Below are 19,431 nucleotides of genomic sequence, written 5' to 3'. Positions count from 1 at the left end.
ACCCCTGCTGAGCAGAGATGAGCCAGGTTAACTTTTGGGATGTAGAACAACTAAATCTCGAGAATATTTGGCTACTGTAGTTTGTTAGTCCTCATAGAGTTGCCCCTAGGAGCTATGGCTTGTAGGATGTCAATTTATCCCTGACAATAAATGAAAATGGCACCCAGTCTTGTGTCTGGGTTCTGAAGCTAATGAAAATATGTTTGAAAATAATCCCACGGCCAGATGATAGTAAGATAAGGATCTTTACTAATATTTTGTGGTGATGAAGATCTCCGTTCCATATATTCAACGTGTGCACAATGAACACTGGGCAGGGAACTGGGTTGTGTTTAAAGTTTGGCAAAGTATTTCGATCCTGAAACTTAGTCTACTTATCTCTAAAGGAAGAAACTTGGGTGACTTCAACCTGGATCAGTCTCAGCTCTCATATTTGATGGTCCTCGTGCCATTACCCTGATTCCCTACTGGCCACATTTGTGGAATGGCAGGGCTAAGAGCAGAGACATCTGGTGTACCCTGGAGCTGATTGGCCCACACACAGGGATCAAACCTACACCTTTGACTTCTTTACCACCTTTTCATTATCAACTGAAACAGGCATCTGCAGTGAGGAGAAGTGTGGTTTAAGTGGGTTTATCTTCTGCACTAAACTGTATACCTTTTAGTAATGCTGTAGTCAATAAATTGTACTAAATCTTCTGTATGTATTTTATATTATTCAACCCTCATTAATAACTCCATGAACTAAGTGCTAATATTATTCCCAATTTAATGCAAGACACTGAACCTTGAAGAGGTTGAGTAGTTTGCCTGAAGACATGCAGCTAGAAAGCATAAACTTTTTCTTTTTATTATTATTTCCATAGGTTATTGGGGAATAGGTGGTGGTTGGTTATATGAGTAAGTACTTTAGTAGTGATTTGTGAGATTTTGGTGCAGACATCACTGGAGCAGTATGCACAGCACCCTGTAGAAAGCACCAACTTTAAACTCAGGCTAACTCAAAGCCCACACAGTAATTTAGCTGCCACATTCCAGTGCCATTGCTTACTTATTTTACCATATTCCACAATACTTATCACAGTGTTTGACAGACATTATTGGATGCTCAGTAATTTATTCTTGAACAAATAAATGTTTAATGCTAGCATGCCTTCGGTATTTTCCCATACTACTCTAGAGAAATAATATAACCTTCTTAACCAGAAGTCTTACCCACTCTACTTAGACTTAGCACAAAATTGCTCATGAAACCAGCCCCAGTAATCAGAGCTTAACCTATATAATTATTTACGTGTTTAACTTACGTCAGTAGCCCTTGCCATTCTGCAATTAGCCATTCTTTTGATTCTCTGGAGGAATAGGGGTGAGAAAGATACATTAGAACCATTTGAGGAACTTTTTCAAAAGACAGAAGTTATTTGTGTCACATCTGCCCTCCCTAATTCCAATGCTGTCTGGGTAGGGAGGAAATGGCTAGTTCTGTGCAGGTTCTCAGGTGTTTCTGATACATTTCCCCATGTACTTCCATCTGCACTCCCAACCCTACATATACACCTCCATTGAAAAGGACTACCACTGGAGTGAAAGTCAGTTCTGTCTTCATTTAAATAAAGTCTGATTTCATTAGAATCTAAATTAAGTGATAAGGCTGTGTGTGGCTGTGTGACTGACTTGAACATAAAGACACTCAGAATTTCAACTGTATGGTTTATTAATTATTTTATAGATGGGTACATATTTATGTTTCATTGATCTTTTTCAGAATCTGGCTTGTAGAGCAAAGTGCACAGCTTGCTTTCAATTTTTACTAAAGCATAGTAAGTGTTGTAAAGCAGCACTGTCTTGCAAAACAATGATGAAAATGTTCTATATCTGCTCTGTCCAATTTCATACCCTAGACACATGTGGCTTTTGAGTGCTTTAAATGTGTCCAGTGAAATTGAAGAACTGAATTTTTAATTGTATTTTATTTTAAGTTATTTAAATAGCCACATGTGACAAGGACTGCTGTGTTGGAATGTGCAAGTATAGAGAAACATCACTTCATTTTTTTAACCAGAATAATGTACTAAGTACCAGGACTCATTTCATTTTTTAAAAAATCATTTTTGGTAATGTCTAAAGCAAAAACAGAAACAATGTCGTAAGAGCCCAGAATACATTCTAACATGCTAACATTTCCACCAGGAATGAATTCTTAAGAAAAAGAATATTCTGACCCCAGAGTAGATGAAAGCAGTTAGACAGAGAAGAGACACTCTCCAGAGGAGCTCCCTGCAGGTTCCTAGTAGGCCGTGAGGCACAGAACAGTGAGACTGTCAAGGAGAGAGAAATTTCCCCTCAGAGGAAAATCTAAATGTGATTTTAGCCACCTGTCACCCCAGAGGGAGGATAGGATGGCAGTGTTAAATTGGCAAGATTGTAAAACAGGGAACTTAACTAACCTTCAAGGCCAGCTGAAGTGTTTAAAGTACATTTCAGCCAACAGAACTCCATTTGTGAAATCCTGAGGGTTCCCACCTATGTGGTAGATTGGAAACCTGAATTTCTTTTATGTTATAAAATTCGCCATTTGGGGGCCAGGCATGGTGGCTCATGCCTGTAATCCCAGCACATTGGGAGGCCGAGGTGGGCAGAACACTTGAGGTCAGTAGTTCAAGACCAGCCTGGCCAACATGGCGAAACCCCCATCTCTACTATAAATACAAAAAAATTAGCCAGCAAGGTGGCAAACACCTGTAATCCCAGCTACTCAGGAAGCTGAGGCAGGAGAATTGCCTGAACCCAGGAGGCGGAGGTTGCGGTGAGCCGAGATCACGCCATTGCACTCCAGCCTGGGTAACAAGGGCGAAACTCCGTCTCAAAAACAAACAAACAAAAAAAAAACGATGAGTTCTTGTCCTTGTAGGGACATGGGTGAACCTGGAAACCATCATTCTCATGAAACTGACACAAGAAAAGAAAATCAAATACCACATGTTCTCACTCATAGCAGGGTGTTAGACAATGAGAACCCATGGACACAGGGAGGGGAGCATCACACACTGAGGTCTCTGGGGTGGGTACTAGGGGAGGGACAGTGTGGGGGGTAGGAGTTGGGGAGGGATAACATGGGGAGTAAGGCCAGATATAGGTGATGGGGATGGAGGCAGCAAACCACATTGCCATGTACGTACCTATGCAACAATCCTGCATGTTCTTTACATATACCCCAGAACCTAAAGAGCAATAAAATGTGTATATATTTAAAAATAATAATGATAAATAAGAAAGAAAAAAATTAACATTTCTGGCTGGGCACAGTGGATCACACCTATAATGCTTGCTTATAAAGATTATTAAGTCTTTCTGTACTCAGAGGGCAAGTTGGACGTATTATTCATATTACCTGATGGGTGTATTGCTTAGGAAACTGTTCTTCTATTGAACATGGGAAGTGGTATGGTGGGTGGTCCTGGATCATGAGTCAGGAGGTCTACCACTAATTCTGTCTCTAACAGGCTCTCACCTGACCCCTGAGTTCTTTCCTAATCTATAAAATGAAGCAAATTGACTGGATAATTAATATTATTAATCAATAATTAAAAATAATTGTTATTAGTGTTAATATTAATTGACAATTATAATCAATTATAAAATATAAAATATAGACTGGAAAATTACCAAGGTCACATCCAGCCCTAGACTTCTTTGATTCTAATACTAAATTACAGCGCTATCTTGTATTCCTTCTCTGAAAGGCATCTCAATTAAAAATCATTTTCTCAAGGACCGTCATTTCTTTTTTTGTTTTTTTCTTGTGGATTTTCTTTTTTTTATTATTATTTTAATTTTTTTGTTGAGACAGCATCTCACTCTGTCACCAAGGCTGGAGTGCAGTGGCACAATCACGACTCATTACACCCTCAATCTCACACGTTTAAGCAATCCTCTCCTGCCTCAGCCTCCAGAGTAGCTGGGAAAACTTTACTGGCACAGGCCGCCATGCTAATTTTCTTTTTCCTTTCCTTTTTTTTTTTTTTGGTAGAGACCAGGGCCTTGTTGCCTAGGCTAGTCTTGAACTCCTGAGCTCAAGTGTTCCTCCTACCTTGGTCTCCCAAAGTGCTGGGATTATAGGCAGGAGCCACCACTTCCAGTTTCCTTCATTTCTGTTCTTTTTATTGCTACCCTTCACCACTGAACACCAAATATCCAGGAGGTGGAGCATTTGAAGGAAAATCAGTCAGTACTCAGCATTCCACCTATTATCTATTACTACCTAGGAAGTGAGAAATTAAACTATAGAACCCAAATTCCCAGGGCTTAGTAAAAACCATCCAAATAGAAAAACTCAAAAGGACATTTTGGTGGTTTCTCTAACACTCTACATAAATGAGACCACGGTTCATTCGAGTTTGAAGAAATCAAATGGAAACATAAAGGTTGTCTTTTTTAACATTTGCAGTATAATAAATAAGCTTATGAAATGAAATATCAGTTCATTAGTTGATCCACCATGATGAGTGATTCTTATACTTAGTGAGCCCTGTGAATAGTCAAAGTTCTCCAATGTGGCCAGGCATGCTGGCTGATGCGTAAAATCCCAGCACTTTCAGAGGCTGAGGCGGGCTGATCACAAGGTCACGAGTTTGAGACCAATCTGGCCAACATGGTGAGACCCTGTCTATACTAAAAATACAAAAATTAGTTGGGTGTGGTGGCAGGTGCCTGTAATCCCAGCTACTCAGGAGGCTGAGGCAGGAGAATCACTTGAATCTAGGAGGCGGAGGTTGCAGTGAGCCAAGTTGCGCCATTGCATTCCAGTCTGGGCGAGAGAGTGAGACTCTTAACTCAAAAAAAAAAAAAAAAGTTCATCAATATGAGAAATGATGGTAAAAGGCCTTTTTCTAGGCTCACAGCACAGAGGAAAGTGTGCTTCACCCACACATATACATGGTGCCAGCAAGCTTTGTCTGCCTTTTTATAGGGGCATTGATCTTCCTTTTCCCTAGGAAATCCTCTCCCATCTTATATAAAAATGCACAAAAAGTACATCCAGTTGCCTTAATTAGAATATGACCCCTATGATCCCAGGGATCATTTTCAGGGATCAGGAAGACCCAGAAGAGGTTTTTCATGAGACGTGGCTATGTAGCTAAGACGGAACCTTCCTCACTGGCCTGCAGTCCACGTTCTGCGTAAAGCCTATCTTCACCTTGACTGATTTTCTGCATCCTAGGGGCATGGATCAGGACACTGCACTCCCATTTGTGTCTGTGGAAAATGGAATGATGATCAAACAATGATACTGATTCAAGTCAATATGTATTATGATGCACTGTGTGTGTGGGGTGTGTGGGTGTGGGTGTGGGTGTTTGTGTGTGTGTGTGTGTGTGTGTGTCTTTGGGAGTACCTCTATGTGGCTGTCCCTAAGCTATCACATCTGCTTTGCCGTGTATGACTTTCTGCACACAGATCTTTCATTTTTATCTCTTTTTTGCTCCTTCTGTGAATCTCACTGCCTGTTGGCTTTCTCTCTCTCTTCTCTCCTCTCAGCTACCTCTTTTTACTAGCTATAATATAAAACCGGAAGGATCTTTAAAATAATTTTTGCACCAACTTATTTGAGTTTTATGTTCCCCCTTACTGATTTCAAAAGAGTAGGACATTTTATACTCCCTCAAAAGAATTATGTTTTATTGATGTGCTCCTCATTGCCCCTCTGTTGTTTCAGGAGATCTCAAGGCAAATAGTTTCTCCACTCCTGACACCAGAGAAAGCAAGAGAAGAGATAAAAGAGGGTGGATGAGGCTTTATCTTTCAGGGTGCAAATCCAGTGAGAACCACTTCCTGTCCTCCCCTTCCTCACATTCATCCTCCCCACTCTCTGCTTCTCTCTCTCTCTCTCTCTCTCTCTGCTCCCTACCTTCCCCCACCATGAGTATTTCATCTGTCCTAGAGAGCACTTTTATAGAGGATTAAAATTTGTTTCTAAACTGTTCCCAACTACCATAACCAGCATGTCTGTTCTGATCAATACACACACACACACACACACACACACACACACACACACACACAATCTTTAAAAAAAAAAAAATCAATGATTTTGTTGAGTTAAGCATAGCCTAGCAAAATACTCTCAAGGTTACTCAGACATCAGCTCCTCCTCTAGTGGTAGAACCTTTTGCAGGGGATGCTTTTCCCTACATGGGCTACCCACCTAAACCTAGCCTGACGCCTTACACCTGAGAATATACATGGCCTGCCTTGGGAGGGGATTGGGCCCTGGAACCCAGAGTAGATCTTAGAAGTGACTGCCATCGAACTCTTTACTAAAATTCACAGTGTATGGGATGATGATGCCATGGCTGTCTTCACTGCATTGAGAACTCCAGCCCTCCAGATAGAGTCCTGCAGGCTGATGAGCTCACTGATGCTCCAGGAGACGTGGCATTGCTCGTCTCCTTGACACAAAAAGCATAACTGCTTCTATCTCTTCTGTCAAAATAATGGCCTTCTTCATCTGTTTTGGGACCAAATGCAAGATGATAATGCAAGATAATGATTCCAAAGCAAGATAATCACTTATTTGAAATGATTTCCTGTGAAATCATCTTGTATTTTCTAGTCTGGTTATAATTCGGTTAATTGCTTAATAATTCTGTTTAAATGTCTCAATTTCTGCAAACATCAATTCAATATACCTCCTTTTCCTGGTTGACAGTGTCTTTGCTTCTCTAAGCATCTTCTGCCTCTTTTGCCTGTTTGCACTTTTGCCTGAGCAACATTCCGATGACATAAATAGCATCCCTTCAAAAAGGTGTTGAACAGATCAAGGTGTCTCTCTGTGTTCCAGAGCATGAGCACTATAATCTGTGTCCCTGAAACAGTATCTGTGATTGGAAAGATCTAAGACTATGTCTTTAAAAACCCAACCTCCCTTCCAGACAAATAAAGCTGCCATTCCTGGCAGCCCTAACCCCTACCTGCAGCGTGAGGCGTGCTGTACTTGACATAGTGAGAGGCTGCCCAAGAAATAAAAACCCAGGCCTAGACTCTGGGAGTCTGCAGCCCAACTAGCAGCTACTCAGCTGGGGAATTCAACTCTGGAGTGCATGTATATATTTTTTTTTAATGATCCAGATTAAAACCCTGCTCAGACCAGAGGTCTTCTCAGACCACAGCAGTGTGGGCCCACATATAAGCATACACTCTTCCACCTTCATGGCGGAAGAATGCACCCTGATGGAAGCTGAGCCCACATTTATGCCCCTCTGTGTTTCAGAGAGCGAAGGCCGTCTGTGACTCACCCTTTCTGGAAAGGTGAGTTAGGCAAGGTTACCCAATGGACTCAACATTCTTCCTCTCTGTATTCTACCAGCTAAAAACTTCCAAGGTCACTTTTCACTTCTCATTTGAAATGATGTTTCTGACACCCAACTTCATATAATCAAGTCACTTCATGCAAATACATCCTAAAAAGAGCCAACACAGTCATTCATGCCTTTGAAAAAGTGAGAAGGAGCAGAAAGAAACCTAGAGAAGAGGCCTGGACCTTCTATTCTGAAAACTGTCTTGGGCCTGTGATGAATACAAGCATCCAAAAGAGAAAAGTAAGAAGAGGGCCAGATGGGAAGCAGGAAATGAGAAGCTATCAATCAGATAGGAGATGTTGGAGGGAAAGGAATTGGGTGTCCAGAAGGAGATGACAACCCATTACTTTCAGTTTCATGGAATGCTACACGCTTTTAAATATGACCTGTCTCAATGGGCCCGTCTACGTGTGCAAATGCACCCCTGGGAGGTGGAGAGAGTGGGATTCAATTTGAGGAAAAGTGAGGAACTAACAGGGCACTGGTGCTGACCAACTAGGGACTCCGAGCATGGTCAGCAAAGGCAGACTCACACCCAGGTCTTCCACGGGCATTTTGCTTGCAGGTACCTTTTAGACTGAGTGTCCCATTCTTCCGTTTGACCACAATATCCTGCCAAGTGAGGGCAAAGCTAATGAAATGATTCTGGGGCAAGAGTGGGAGAGAGAAGTTCACCTGCCTGCATGACTTCCTCAACCAGTTGGCACTCACACCACCATCACCCCCAAACCCCCATCCATGCACTGGCACCTTTCAGCAATTCTCTGTGAGGTACTAGATGGAGGCAAGTGAGAAAATGCAAGATGACAGCATGGCAGGACAATGCCTGAGGATGTGTACATAGCCTTGAAGCATCCAGTGCGAACCATGCTTTAGAGTTCTAATTGATCTGTGTGTGTGCAATTGATTTTTACTTACCTTTCTTTTAAAGTTACTCTGAATTGCTTTAGGATAATCCAGCATGTGAAATGATATCCTCAAAGAAGTTTAACAACACTTGGAACTATTGCTCAATCCATGTGTTTTTAACTTTTGTCTTTTTCTCTTGATTATTTTTCTTATTGAGTAAAATTCTCTGAGTCCTAAAATTCTAAGTCCTTGACTTTCACTTCTTTTTCCTCTCCTTTGGGTGGTATTGCCTGAGATAAAAGCAATAAAAACAACACTAATATCTAACTCTTAGATAATACTTAGTATTGACTAGGAATATTCTTTCCTTGGGCTTATGGAATAATAGAGATATTCTAAGTATTTCTTTTCTTTTCTTTTGAAATGAAATTTCACTGTCACCCAAGCTGGAGTGCAGTGGCACGATCTCAGCTCATTGCAACCTTTGCCTCCTGGATTAAAGCAATTCTCCCTGCCTCGGACTCTGGTGTAGCAGGGATTACAGGCACCTACCTAAATTTTCTATTTTTAGTAAAACCGGAGCTTCACCATGTTGGTCAGGCTGGTCTCAAACTCCTGACCTCAAGTGATTCGTCTGCCTCAGCCTCCCAAAGTGCTGGGATTACAGGCTTGAGCCCCTGTGCCCAGCTTTTAAGTATTCCCATGCGTTCATTCATTGCGTCCTCACCACAACGTTATAAGGTAAGTGCTGCTATTAGCCCATTTTACAATTAGAAAACAGGCAGGGAAATATAAGACACTTGCCCAGTCCCACAGCTAGCAAGCAGCAGGACTGAAGTATGAACCAGGCAGTCTGGCTCTCAGAACTGTGATTTTCCTTACTGTGAATCACCAAGGAATGACCAGGAATGACATTGTTAGTTTTAATCTTTAAAAAAACAAAGCTTGAGCTCTTAACTTACTTTACCTTTAACCGTTCTGTTTTTTCCTCCCACACTCTCAGATGATGGAAATGCTTAAGGCAAACTAAGGTAGTGTGAGACCACACCATGTAAGTGTGAGCATGGCTTCGTGGGTTGAGCTGTGTTGTGTGCGCTTCCGCCTTCCGTTCCCGCATGTTTTCTCTGCTGTTCTCTGATTCCCGCTTTCAGCGCTTAGCCCTTGGGCCGCATGAAACTGCCGCTTTCAAGCCATAGATCTTCTGTCTTTGTTCCTGATTTTATTTTTGTGCTTCGCTCTCCCACAATCCCTGGCACTTGCAGCTGTCAGCCTGGCACCTCCCCGAGAAGGAGCTGGGGAGTCCTGGGGGATGCTTTTGCTTCTTGTTCTCTGACAATGAGCACTTGGATGATCAGCTTTTAGGATTCTAGGCGTGCGTCCACACTCTCACTGCAACATACCACTACACAGTGTGGACCCACACATGTGGGCATCTCTGTACAAACCTTCCCTTTGCTATGCAATGTGCTCTAGAACCCGCCACCCTTAGGGGGATTACTGCTGTGGGAGTCTCCGTAGAGTGAATGCTAAGTGAAAGTAAACACCATGGTGCCAAGTAACAGCTAAAATGAGCCATGGAGAGAAAAGGTCGTCTTCTCATCTATTATGTTCCCTGTGTACACATGGGTATGTGATGGAAACACATATATATGTGGAACAAAACTGTGACTACGAAGGAAAAAGAATAATGGTGTTTCAAGCCAGATAGGGACTATAGTGGCCTTTCATTATACTGTTCACATATACACACACACGTGTGTGTACACACACAGTTCCTTATGGTGTTCCTTGATTTTCCATTAACTGTATCTCCAAACTGAGTGATTTCATTATGTGATAAGTTCAACTTACAGAATAAATTGGAAAGGAGGTATTTGTGCCTAAGAGCATACCTGGAACATTTAAAATATGATCCTGACTGTGATTGTGGGATTGGAACTGCCTCTTGTGCTCAATTTCACTGAAGTTTCTAGTGTGTGTTGAATGGGAATTTGGAGGAAACTTTCCAAGTTAGTTGCCAGAGATGACAAGAACATAAAATTAGAGGGGCTTTTGTGAAATGTGACTGAGCACTGCCCAAGCCCCTGCCGTGCCGAGACCCCCAACCTGTCATTTAGAAACAGAATTCTAGAGCTGATGAGTCTTTAGAGATGGAGCCTTTACTCCAAATCCCTTAATTCACAGAAAATGGCCAAAGTTTCCAGAGAGAAAGTAACTTGCCCAAGATGAGGGCAGAGCCTGGATTAAAACTTAATCCTCCTCTTCCCATCAAGGCATCTTTTTTGGTGTGATGTCCCAGCTCATTTCTCTCTGGAAGTGAATCTCTTATACCCTACCAGGAGAGCTTTTTACAAGTGAAGGAGCCTACATCCCAAGAAAGGACCCCAGGTCCCTGTCCTGGCTCTGCCATGAAATATCTGAGTGAACTTGAGAATGCTGCTATGCCTCTATGGACCTCGGGCTCCTCATCTGTCAAAGGAGTTTGAAATCGGCTGATTTCAAAAGTACATGATGCTGAGTTTGCTGAGTAACCTCAGGCTGTTTTTCATGCAGTTTCCTCGCGGCACCATTCGTTTTCCACTGTGGGATTATGAAAAAAGTTATAGTCAGACTTTGCGAACAGGGACAGCCTCTAGGAGCAAGGGCTTTGTGGGTTTCTGTTACTAACTAAAGACAAACGAGGGCAGGAAGCAGAAGGTGCAGATGAGCACGCAGCCTGTCCCCTTTACATGGACCTATCAAACTCAGGTAGATGTGGCAAGACCCGGTGTGGTCATCTCAGATCTGCCAGTTTCAGTAGTTTGGGGTTATCCAGCTAGTGTATACTTCTCTCCTTCCTGAGATACCACTGATCAGAGCTCTGGACCTTGAGCAGACCCAGCAGGTGTACAAGGTTACATTCTCTCCTTTTCAGTCTATTGCTAACCAAGTTAACAAGGCCAGGGAAGTCTCTGAGGTAGTCCAAGAATAATTTGAAAGCCAATAAAGCAAAAACAGAAATCCATACATGCCAGCTTTCAGCAGAGTTTGAGATGCACCCTTCATTTACATAAAATTATGGAATTACACATATTAACCAAATATGCAATGTCATTTTTTTTAACAGAGCTTTCTTTTTCCATGGTAAGTAAATGGCATTTTTAAGATGATTTTTTCTTCTTGGAGAGGGAGTCTTGTTCTTTTGCCCAGTCTGGAGTGAAGTGGCCTGATCTCACCTCACTGCAACCTCTGACTCCCAGGTTTGAGTGATTCTCCTGCCTCAGCCTCCCAAGTAGCTGCGAGTACAGGCATGCATCACCACGCCCAGCTAATATTTTGTATTTTTTAAGAGAGACAAAGTTTTGCCATGTTGGCCAAGCTGCTCCCGAATTTCTGACCTCAAGTAACCCACCTGCCTTGGCCTCCCAAAGTGCTGGGATTACAGGAGTGAGCCACTGTGCCCAGCTATGATGATTCTTTTTTGGAAAACAAAAAAAATCATCACTTGATTTAACATTTTGGTCCATTTGGGTTTTCGTATATCAAGTTTGGCCGAAAACACAACTTTTTTCAAAATTACACATCTAGTCTGCATCGGCCTTCCCTGAATCTGACACTGATTCAAAATCTGGTGGGAAGAGCAGGACGGCTTATGGTAGAATAGGGAAAATCACAAAGGTGGATCATTTCTTGTGTACGTCTTAGGTTCCAATGCTGCTGGACAAATAGCACCACAAAAAGCTATGGCCTCAGAAAGTACTACCAGGATAGAATTTCAGCTCCAGAATTTTGGCAGAAGGGACTGAGAGGCAGCAAATCTGGCTGGAAGGGTTGTGCAAGGGGACCCTTGATGCCGCCTCTGCACAGCACTTCACGTAAGATTGAAAGATGCCAGTCCACCATGTCATTTGAGGGAAGCAGCCTCAAATAACGGAGATAGTGGAAGGGGACTACAGGCCCTCCTTGGTAACTGTCACTGCCCTGGTGTTACCACCCCTTCTCCTGTGACAGCTGTGGCACTGTTTGAAGAGGAAAATGGCATCCTTGGGCAGCCACACAAGACTAGTTGGTCTTCCTGCTGAGGATGGTGGGCAGTCAGGCAGGGGTCACGAGCTCCTTGCCTTAGTTCTCCCTTTGCTGGAGAGCCCCCAAACAACAGTCAGCCAGCTTGGAGTAGGGGTGGGGTTCAGGCTTCTTCTAGGTCTTCCTTTGCCCTTTCCTAGGATAATCATTGTCCTGCTGAGACCTCTAGTGACCAAATTGGAAACTGCAGGTGTCTGAGGAAAGAGAGGGAGGGAGAGGAAGGGAAGGAGAAGGGAAGGGGAAGGGGAAGGGGAAGAGGAAGAAAGGAGGGAAGGAGTCCTGTGGGCTGCCCCTGAGCCACAGCAAAGCACTCCACTGTCTGTGCAAGCCTCAGCCTGAAATAATTCCTAAATGGAAGAAGGGGTGTGTCTATGGCCTGAGACCCTAAAATATCAGCCTGGAGACCTGGTGGCATGTCAGGATGTGAATATGCCAAGCTAGCTTCCCGGTTAGCTATAGTGATGATGAGAACTCTGCCTTTTTTTTTTTTTTTTTTTTTTTTTTTTAGACAAGATCTCACTGTCACCCAGATTGCCATATTGCTAGGGGCCAGAGTGCAGTGGCACAATCTCAACTCACTGCAACCTTCACCTCTGGATTCAAGCTATCCTCCTACCTCGGCCTCCCACCCAAGTAGTGGGGACTACAGGAATGTGCTACCACACCTGGCTAATTTTTTTATTTTTAGTAGAGACAGGGTTTTACTGTGTTGCCCAGTCTGGTCTTGAACTCCTGGGCTCAAGCCATTTGCCCACCTCAGCCTCCCAAAGTTCTGGGATTACAGGTGTGAGTCACCATGCCCAGCCAACTGTGCCTTCCTTTCTGCTTCTAGTTACTCCAGTTTAGTTCTGGGAACTACTAGAAGCTCTAGATTTGGCCAGGCCTTAAACTAACTGAGCTCCCAAGAGTCTAGCCAACAGAGCCTAGCCATCTGACAGAGACACATTAGTTTGCTCCCTCAGAGCCTTGCACGGACCGGCCGCTCCTGGGGGCTGCTGGGTGACCCTGCACTGTGTGGGGGCCAATACCCTTGGCCCACTTCAAGTTCACTGAAAAGTCAGTGACAGGAGGCAGATGGATTGATAGGAGAAAAGGCATACAAATTAATTTCCCATGTATTTCTGGGAGCCTTCAGAATGAAGATCCAAAGATATAGGGGAAACTGCCCATTTTTATGCTGAGGTTCAACAAAGCAGGGACAGCCAATAGAAATGTTGTTGGATAAAAGGTTAGGCTCTAATGCTAATAGATATGGTGGGGAAACCCAGCAAGGCCTCTCTGTTCTTTCTGAGCCAGCATTCCTTCCTTCTGAGTGTGGGCAGGGCCCTCTCTGGAATGGGGGCCTTACAGCCTATAGTCAAACAAGGTGAATCAGAACATTTCTTTATGGTCAGTTTTTATACAACTAGAGCAGAGGGAACATTAGAGTCATATATTTAGATGTTATGGCTGGCTTTGGAAAAAGAGGGTTCTGGTTTCTGTAACCAGCCTTGGGGAAAAGGGATTCTATTAGGTTCATGCAAAAGTAATTGCAGTTTCTGCCATTATGGTTTCTATGGCTTGCCTTGAGAGAGAATGTGACTGGGAGACAGGAAGGCAGGAGAAGGTCAGAGAAGATCTTTTGCTTCTGAGTCTGCTTCTGAGGCCTTCATTTTTGGGTATTGTTTTCTGAGCCCCAACAACTTCTTCCCCAGACATCCACCTCATAGACAGACAGAAAACAAGCCCAGCACCACCACTACCTCTTAACACCCTGATGCAGAGGACTTCCCCAGGACAGGAAGTAGGTTACACCTGACTGACATGAAACTAAATTGTTTTAATTGTTCCAAACTAGTGGCTCTCAAAATGTAGTCTCCAGACCAGCAGCATCACCAAGAAACTTATTAGAAATGGACATTTTCAGACCTGGTGCTGAAGCCCCTTGTCACTCTACCTAGGGTCCACATTGCCTAGGCATCAGCACTGCAAAGATACCATCTGCTTGGGTATTGACTTTCTCAGGCTCAAGTCTCTATTTTCAAACCATGTGGGTAGAGCAAGGGAAAAGCTGGGTCCTTCCATCATTCCTCCCTTCTCCCTTCTGTGTCTTTCCCTTGTCCATTTCCCCACATTCCTTTTCCCAACTTTTCCATGCTTCTGTGACTTCCACCAGCTTTTTTCCCTCTCTCTCTTTCATTTTTTCTGGTTGGGCTGCTCACAGTCCTGGACAGCAGAAACCCCCTAACCCTCACACATACCCCCAAGAGCTCAAAGACCCTCACCAGCATTAACTGCTAAAGCCACATGCATCCTACCAGGCAGGGTATACCACCTTAATTAACTGTAAGACGTAAGTAAAAGGCAGATCTCTCCTCTCTCAGATAGATGGAGAGAGAAGAGAAGCAAGAAAGGGCAGAGCAGCAGAGGAAAAATCCAAAGAGAAGCCACAAATGATTGGAATTTTAAACTTATTCTGTGTCCAGAAATGCGCAGCCTGCTGCCCCCAGCAGTGAGGATCAGGACACCAGGCAGGGAAGGCAGGTGGAGGAAGAGGGCCACGCCGAAAGTAGGGCAATAGTAAAGAGAAGAGAAGGCTTTTGTCCAGAGAGCAAAGCCACTCTTCACAGAACTGTCCTGGTTAGGAAGAACCCTGTTTGGGAGTTGGGAATAGGCCAGGCTGGCAGGAAGCTCTGACTTTCATCTCGCTACCTGTCCTTTGCTCCTGCTCCCAGGGCCAGCTCCATGTTCTTTGCTCCGACACCAGGGCCACGTGACCAGTGCAGTCCCACAGGGACCCAAGCTCACAGGGGCCCCCATGCTTGTGGTTTAATACTCTGCAGCCACAGTCCTGACATTGTGAATAATCGTGTCTTTGAATGTGTGTTTTGTAAGTGAAGTCTGATGGGACAGTGAAGCACTGGAGCGTGGGGGATGGAAGGCAGGGAGACTGTTCATGGGACCAGCTTCCTGCTGCCTCCTCCTCCCTCCACCCTCTTCCCAGTCGCATCCCCACCGCCCTGCAGATGGATTCTCAGCCCACTCTCCTGCACCCTGAAACCCTGAACCCTGACCAGCCTGCTTTCCCTGTGCCTGCCTAGTAACCACTGCCATCAACTGCCGCAGGCAGGAGTCTGGGCACAGAGGGGAAGATCATAGTTGAACACATCTATCCTGAAGCATCTCTGGGTAGAGAATAGCAGTGTCTGTCGCTTCTCAGGACTGACAGTGCTACAGTGTGTCTGGTGGACAGTGGACGACATCCACATCTCAATGAAGAGCAAGCCTATTGTCCACCTTGATCCAGTTACCTTGTAGAGGTGTTACAATACCTTGGGGTCATTTGTCTGCCATGGGTTGAAGATACCACTAGTGAGAAGGGAAGTGTCCTCAGGTCAGGGGATAATGAGTTGGGTCAGCAGCTGGTGGGAGAGAGAATCTGAGAAGCCATCCAGCGTGAATGACAGCCTGTGAGGATCCTAAGTACTCCCATGCGAGAGGGAGTGCTTTCAGTCAGTTCACTTGAGCCTACTTTGTGCCTGGGGGACCTTTCTCTTCCTCCTTCTAACCTTCTGGAATCTGTCAGTGTTTGCCTTTTCTGGCCAGCATACGGTGCCTTCCAGGGACAAACTGCAGATTGTGTGACTTCAGTGATTATATAGATGAGTTCAGTCCTCCAATACTTACATTTAAAGTGGCATTGCATGAAATAAAAAAGAATGGTAAACTGGTGCTAATTTGATTTTTTATTTTTATTTACTTAGAATGACATTAAAAAGTGTATTTTCAAAATTCCACAACAAGATGAGAGAGACCACAGGAAAAAAGGAAACTGTTTGTATTTTAGTACCTTTAGCGGCACTTTTTACTGCTTTTTGAACAATTTTCATTTAACACTGGGTCTGCAAATTATGTGGCTGGTCCTACCTGCAGCTTAGTTCCACCTTGAATTGGAGGTGTTCGTATTTGCACCTACACAATGTTAGAGGTAAAATTTTAATCCTGTGAGGGAAAAACACTTCCCGATCTCTGACTGTAGATAATTTCAATCTTATTATCCATTTATGCACAAGGGGAAGAAAAGGAGGAAACTTAAAAGTAAAGAGCAAAGAGGTGCTTGCATTTAGACAAGCATCACAGGGGAAGAGAAACAATTCTTTTACCCTTCTGAGTTCTTAGCTGGGATGAACCCCGGTAATAAAACACAGGTTAACAAGATAAAAACAAACAGAAGTTTATGAACATAACTTCATGTATACATAGGAGATACCCAGAGACATGAGAAAATTTCAAAGAGGTGGCATTAATTTCAGGCTTAAATACCATCTTCAGCTGAAACCAAGAAACAAGGGTATTGCAGGGGCCAGTTAGGGGTGATGACCAGGAAAAGCGTGGTAAACAAGTGGAAGGTTTGTTATACATATTTAAATGCCTTCTTCATTGGTAAGTCTGACTTAGAGTCATCCTTCTTTACTCAGTATGGAAGTTCATCCTTTTGAATGGAGATTTCCTATATGAATATGAATTTCCCTTACAATACGGAACTCCTACCCTGTCTTCAGAGCTTCTCCTGTGTCTGCAGTTTCTCAAAATTATCCTTATACTAAAGAAACATATTTTGGGATGGTATACTCTTGGTGGTAACCTCCTATATGCACAGGGTAATGTGAGATCAATTCATTAATTATGAGAAACTCTCTTCAACAATGTATCTTCTTATACTCAACACAGACTGTCCATACTTCCAGCATATTACAAATGATTTGGGTCATTTATCACCTTCCAGTCTGAAGTCTGGCGCCTCAAAAGACAATTAATAAGCTTGTAATTTCTCATAGCTTCAGTATGGGAAAAGGGAATAAAGCAGAATTAAGAAAATATCACTTTCATGGCACCATTTGTCTAAGTAAAATGTGTGGGGCTACATTTTAAATGAGATTTTTTTAAAGAGAGAGTAGAACACCTTGGCCCTTCCTCCCAGGTCAAAAAAAAAACTTTCTGTAAAGTGAGGCCTGCAGTGGTGTATAATTTCTTGTAATTACTCTCCATTGACTATTAATGTATCTACCCAAACACACCTTTCTCTGCACTCTTGTGAACCTCAGTAAGCTCTTTAGGCAGGCGTGGGAAGCTTAATGTATTTCCTGTGAAATTGTACCATTCTCCTTGATCAGCTTACCCCAGCTTTGCAAATTGAAAAACCTTCATTCCTGGCGTCAGCAGCCTGTTAAATTGGTTCTGATTAATAATTGAATCTTAAGACCCTTTCAAGACAACATTTACGACAATAGATTAGTGAGGAGGGGAGAGCGATACCATGCAACACCGTGTCATGATGGAACGGACCGATGACCTCAACCGGTGGTTAAATGTAGAGCCCAGACTGGGGGAGTTTAAATCCTTAGCAAAGTCCATCATAAAAATACACAGGACATCCTCCCTGCAGACTGATGAGCCTACCTGCTCTTTATTTTCTAGTAACAGACTTTTAATGCTGATCAAGATGCATTCTTGTTGGACTTGGAGTGTGACTGCAAGTCACATTCTTAGGTTTCACATTAACCTCTCTGGGATTTTGAATTATTTATAATGGTGTTGCAGAATATTTCTTCCTTTCATCCTGAAGGAGAAAATACAGTCCTCCTGAAATGTCAGACTGAGAAACAGATATGCTCCTAGTTTAACAATCTAAAAGAATGCCCTTCTGGATGTTTTTCAGATATATGGGTGTCCAAATAACTCCAGATTTTTTTTTTTTTTTTTTTTTTTTTTTTTTTTTTTTTTTTTTTTTTTTTTTAGACAGAGTTTTATTCTGTCACTCAGTCTAGAGTGCAATGGCGCAATCTCGGCTCACCAGCACCTCCACCTCCTGGATTCAAGTGATTCTATTGCCTCAGCTTCCCGAGTAGCTGGGATTGCACACCAGTTAATATTTGTATTTTTAGTAGAGACAAGGTTTCACCATCTTGCCTAGGCTGGTCTCCAACTCCTGACCTCAAGTGATCTGCCTGCCTTGGTCCCCTACTATGCTGGGATTACAGGCATGAGCTGAAATAACTCTAGGTCTTTAGGGCAAATCCTTTAAGTGTGTCCATGCTTTCACAGCACCAAAACTTGCCTGGACCCAGAATCTCCCAGCCCCATCTATGACTGAAGGTAATTTCAGTCCTGTTATTCTTTCACCCATGTGAGAAAAAGAAGGAACCCTAATAGTAAAGGAATAGAGAGTCTTGCATTTAGATGAGCATCCATAACATTTTTAAGTAACCCCTGGAGTTTCTCAAAGGAGGCCTATCAGCTACCCTAAAGTGTAACATCAGAACCATCTGCAGGATTGGTTTAAAATGCTAATGCCTGCACTCTGCCCAGATCTCCTGATTCTGACTCCAGGAATTTTTGAGTTAACCAGGAGGCTCTAATGTAGTGCAATTTGAGAATCATCAACCTCCAGATACTTTCACTAATTTTATTGTATTATTAAATCTAAGAATCCAAAAATTTTATTGTACACATGAGAATCTTTAAATCACTTGCTTAGTAGAACTAACTCATGGCTGGGCACGGTGGCTCACACCTGTAATCCCAGCACTTTGGGAGGCCGAGGCAGGTAGATCACGAGGTCAGAAGTTCGAGACCATCCTGGCCAAAATGGTAAAACCTTGTCTCTACTAAAAATACAAAAAAATTAGCTGGGCATGGTGGTACGCACCTATAATCCCAGCTACTTAGGGGGCTGAGGAAAGAGAATCTTTTCAACCCTGGAGGCAGAGGTTGCAGTGAGCCTAGATCATGTCACTGCACTCCACTGCACTCTGGTGACAGAGCAAGACTCTGTCTAAAAAAAAAAAAAAGAACTTAATTGACAGAAATTGAAAGCAAATTTCTTTCAAAATTCCTCCTTTCAGTAAGCAAGTATTATGACCTGGGTACTGGGTACTTGTATTATAGCAAGGTGTATTATGGCCTGGATACTGTGCTAGGTTCTGTACCTTAACTGATCTTCAGAGCTTCTCTATGAGTACTGATACCCTCCATGTTTAGTATACATCAGAAAATCTCAACCTGCAAGAATAGGATGAAAAGTGAATCTTTGAGAGGTTTAGCAAAGAAGGTGATAACAACAGCTAAAAGACTCCCAATTCCCTTGCACTTTTGTGATTTTGCTGTATGACAGGGACTT

The 19,431-nt window shown here is 43.1% G+C and overlaps 1 protein-coding gene across 3 annotated transcripts in view; it reads left to right on the top strand.

Moving 5' to 3' along the window:
- Positions 1 to 19,431, top strand: part of LOC101034668 (LHFPL tetraspan subfamily member 3 protein) — a 548,863-nt gene that overhangs the window by 479,352 nt on the left and 50,080 nt on the right. Inside the window, exon 3 of one of the 3 annotated variants that reach the window (XM_074379278.1) lies at positions 9,214 to 9,261. The exons of 1 other annotated variant lie outside the window; for it this stretch is intronic. In XM_074379278.1, coding sequence (XP_074235379.1) covers positions 9,214 to 9,230 — 17 coding nt within the window. In that variant the 3' untranslated portion in view covers positions 9,231 to 9,261. The remainder of the gene's footprint in view (positions 1 to 9,213; positions 9,262 to 19,431) is intronic. One more of the 3 variants, XM_074379279.1, reaches the window with a different exon arrangement.

Source organism: Saimiri boliviensis, chromosome 10 (genome assembly GCF_048565385.1).
Source record: "Saimiri boliviensis isolate mSaiBol1 chromosome 10, mSaiBol1.pri, whole genome shotgun sequence".
Classification (NCBI taxonomy): Eukaryota; Metazoa; Chordata; class Mammalia; order Primates; family Cebidae; genus Saimiri; species Saimiri boliviensis.
Note: the sequence above shows the minus strand (reverse complement) of the source record. Positions and strands in the feature narration are given on the sequence as shown.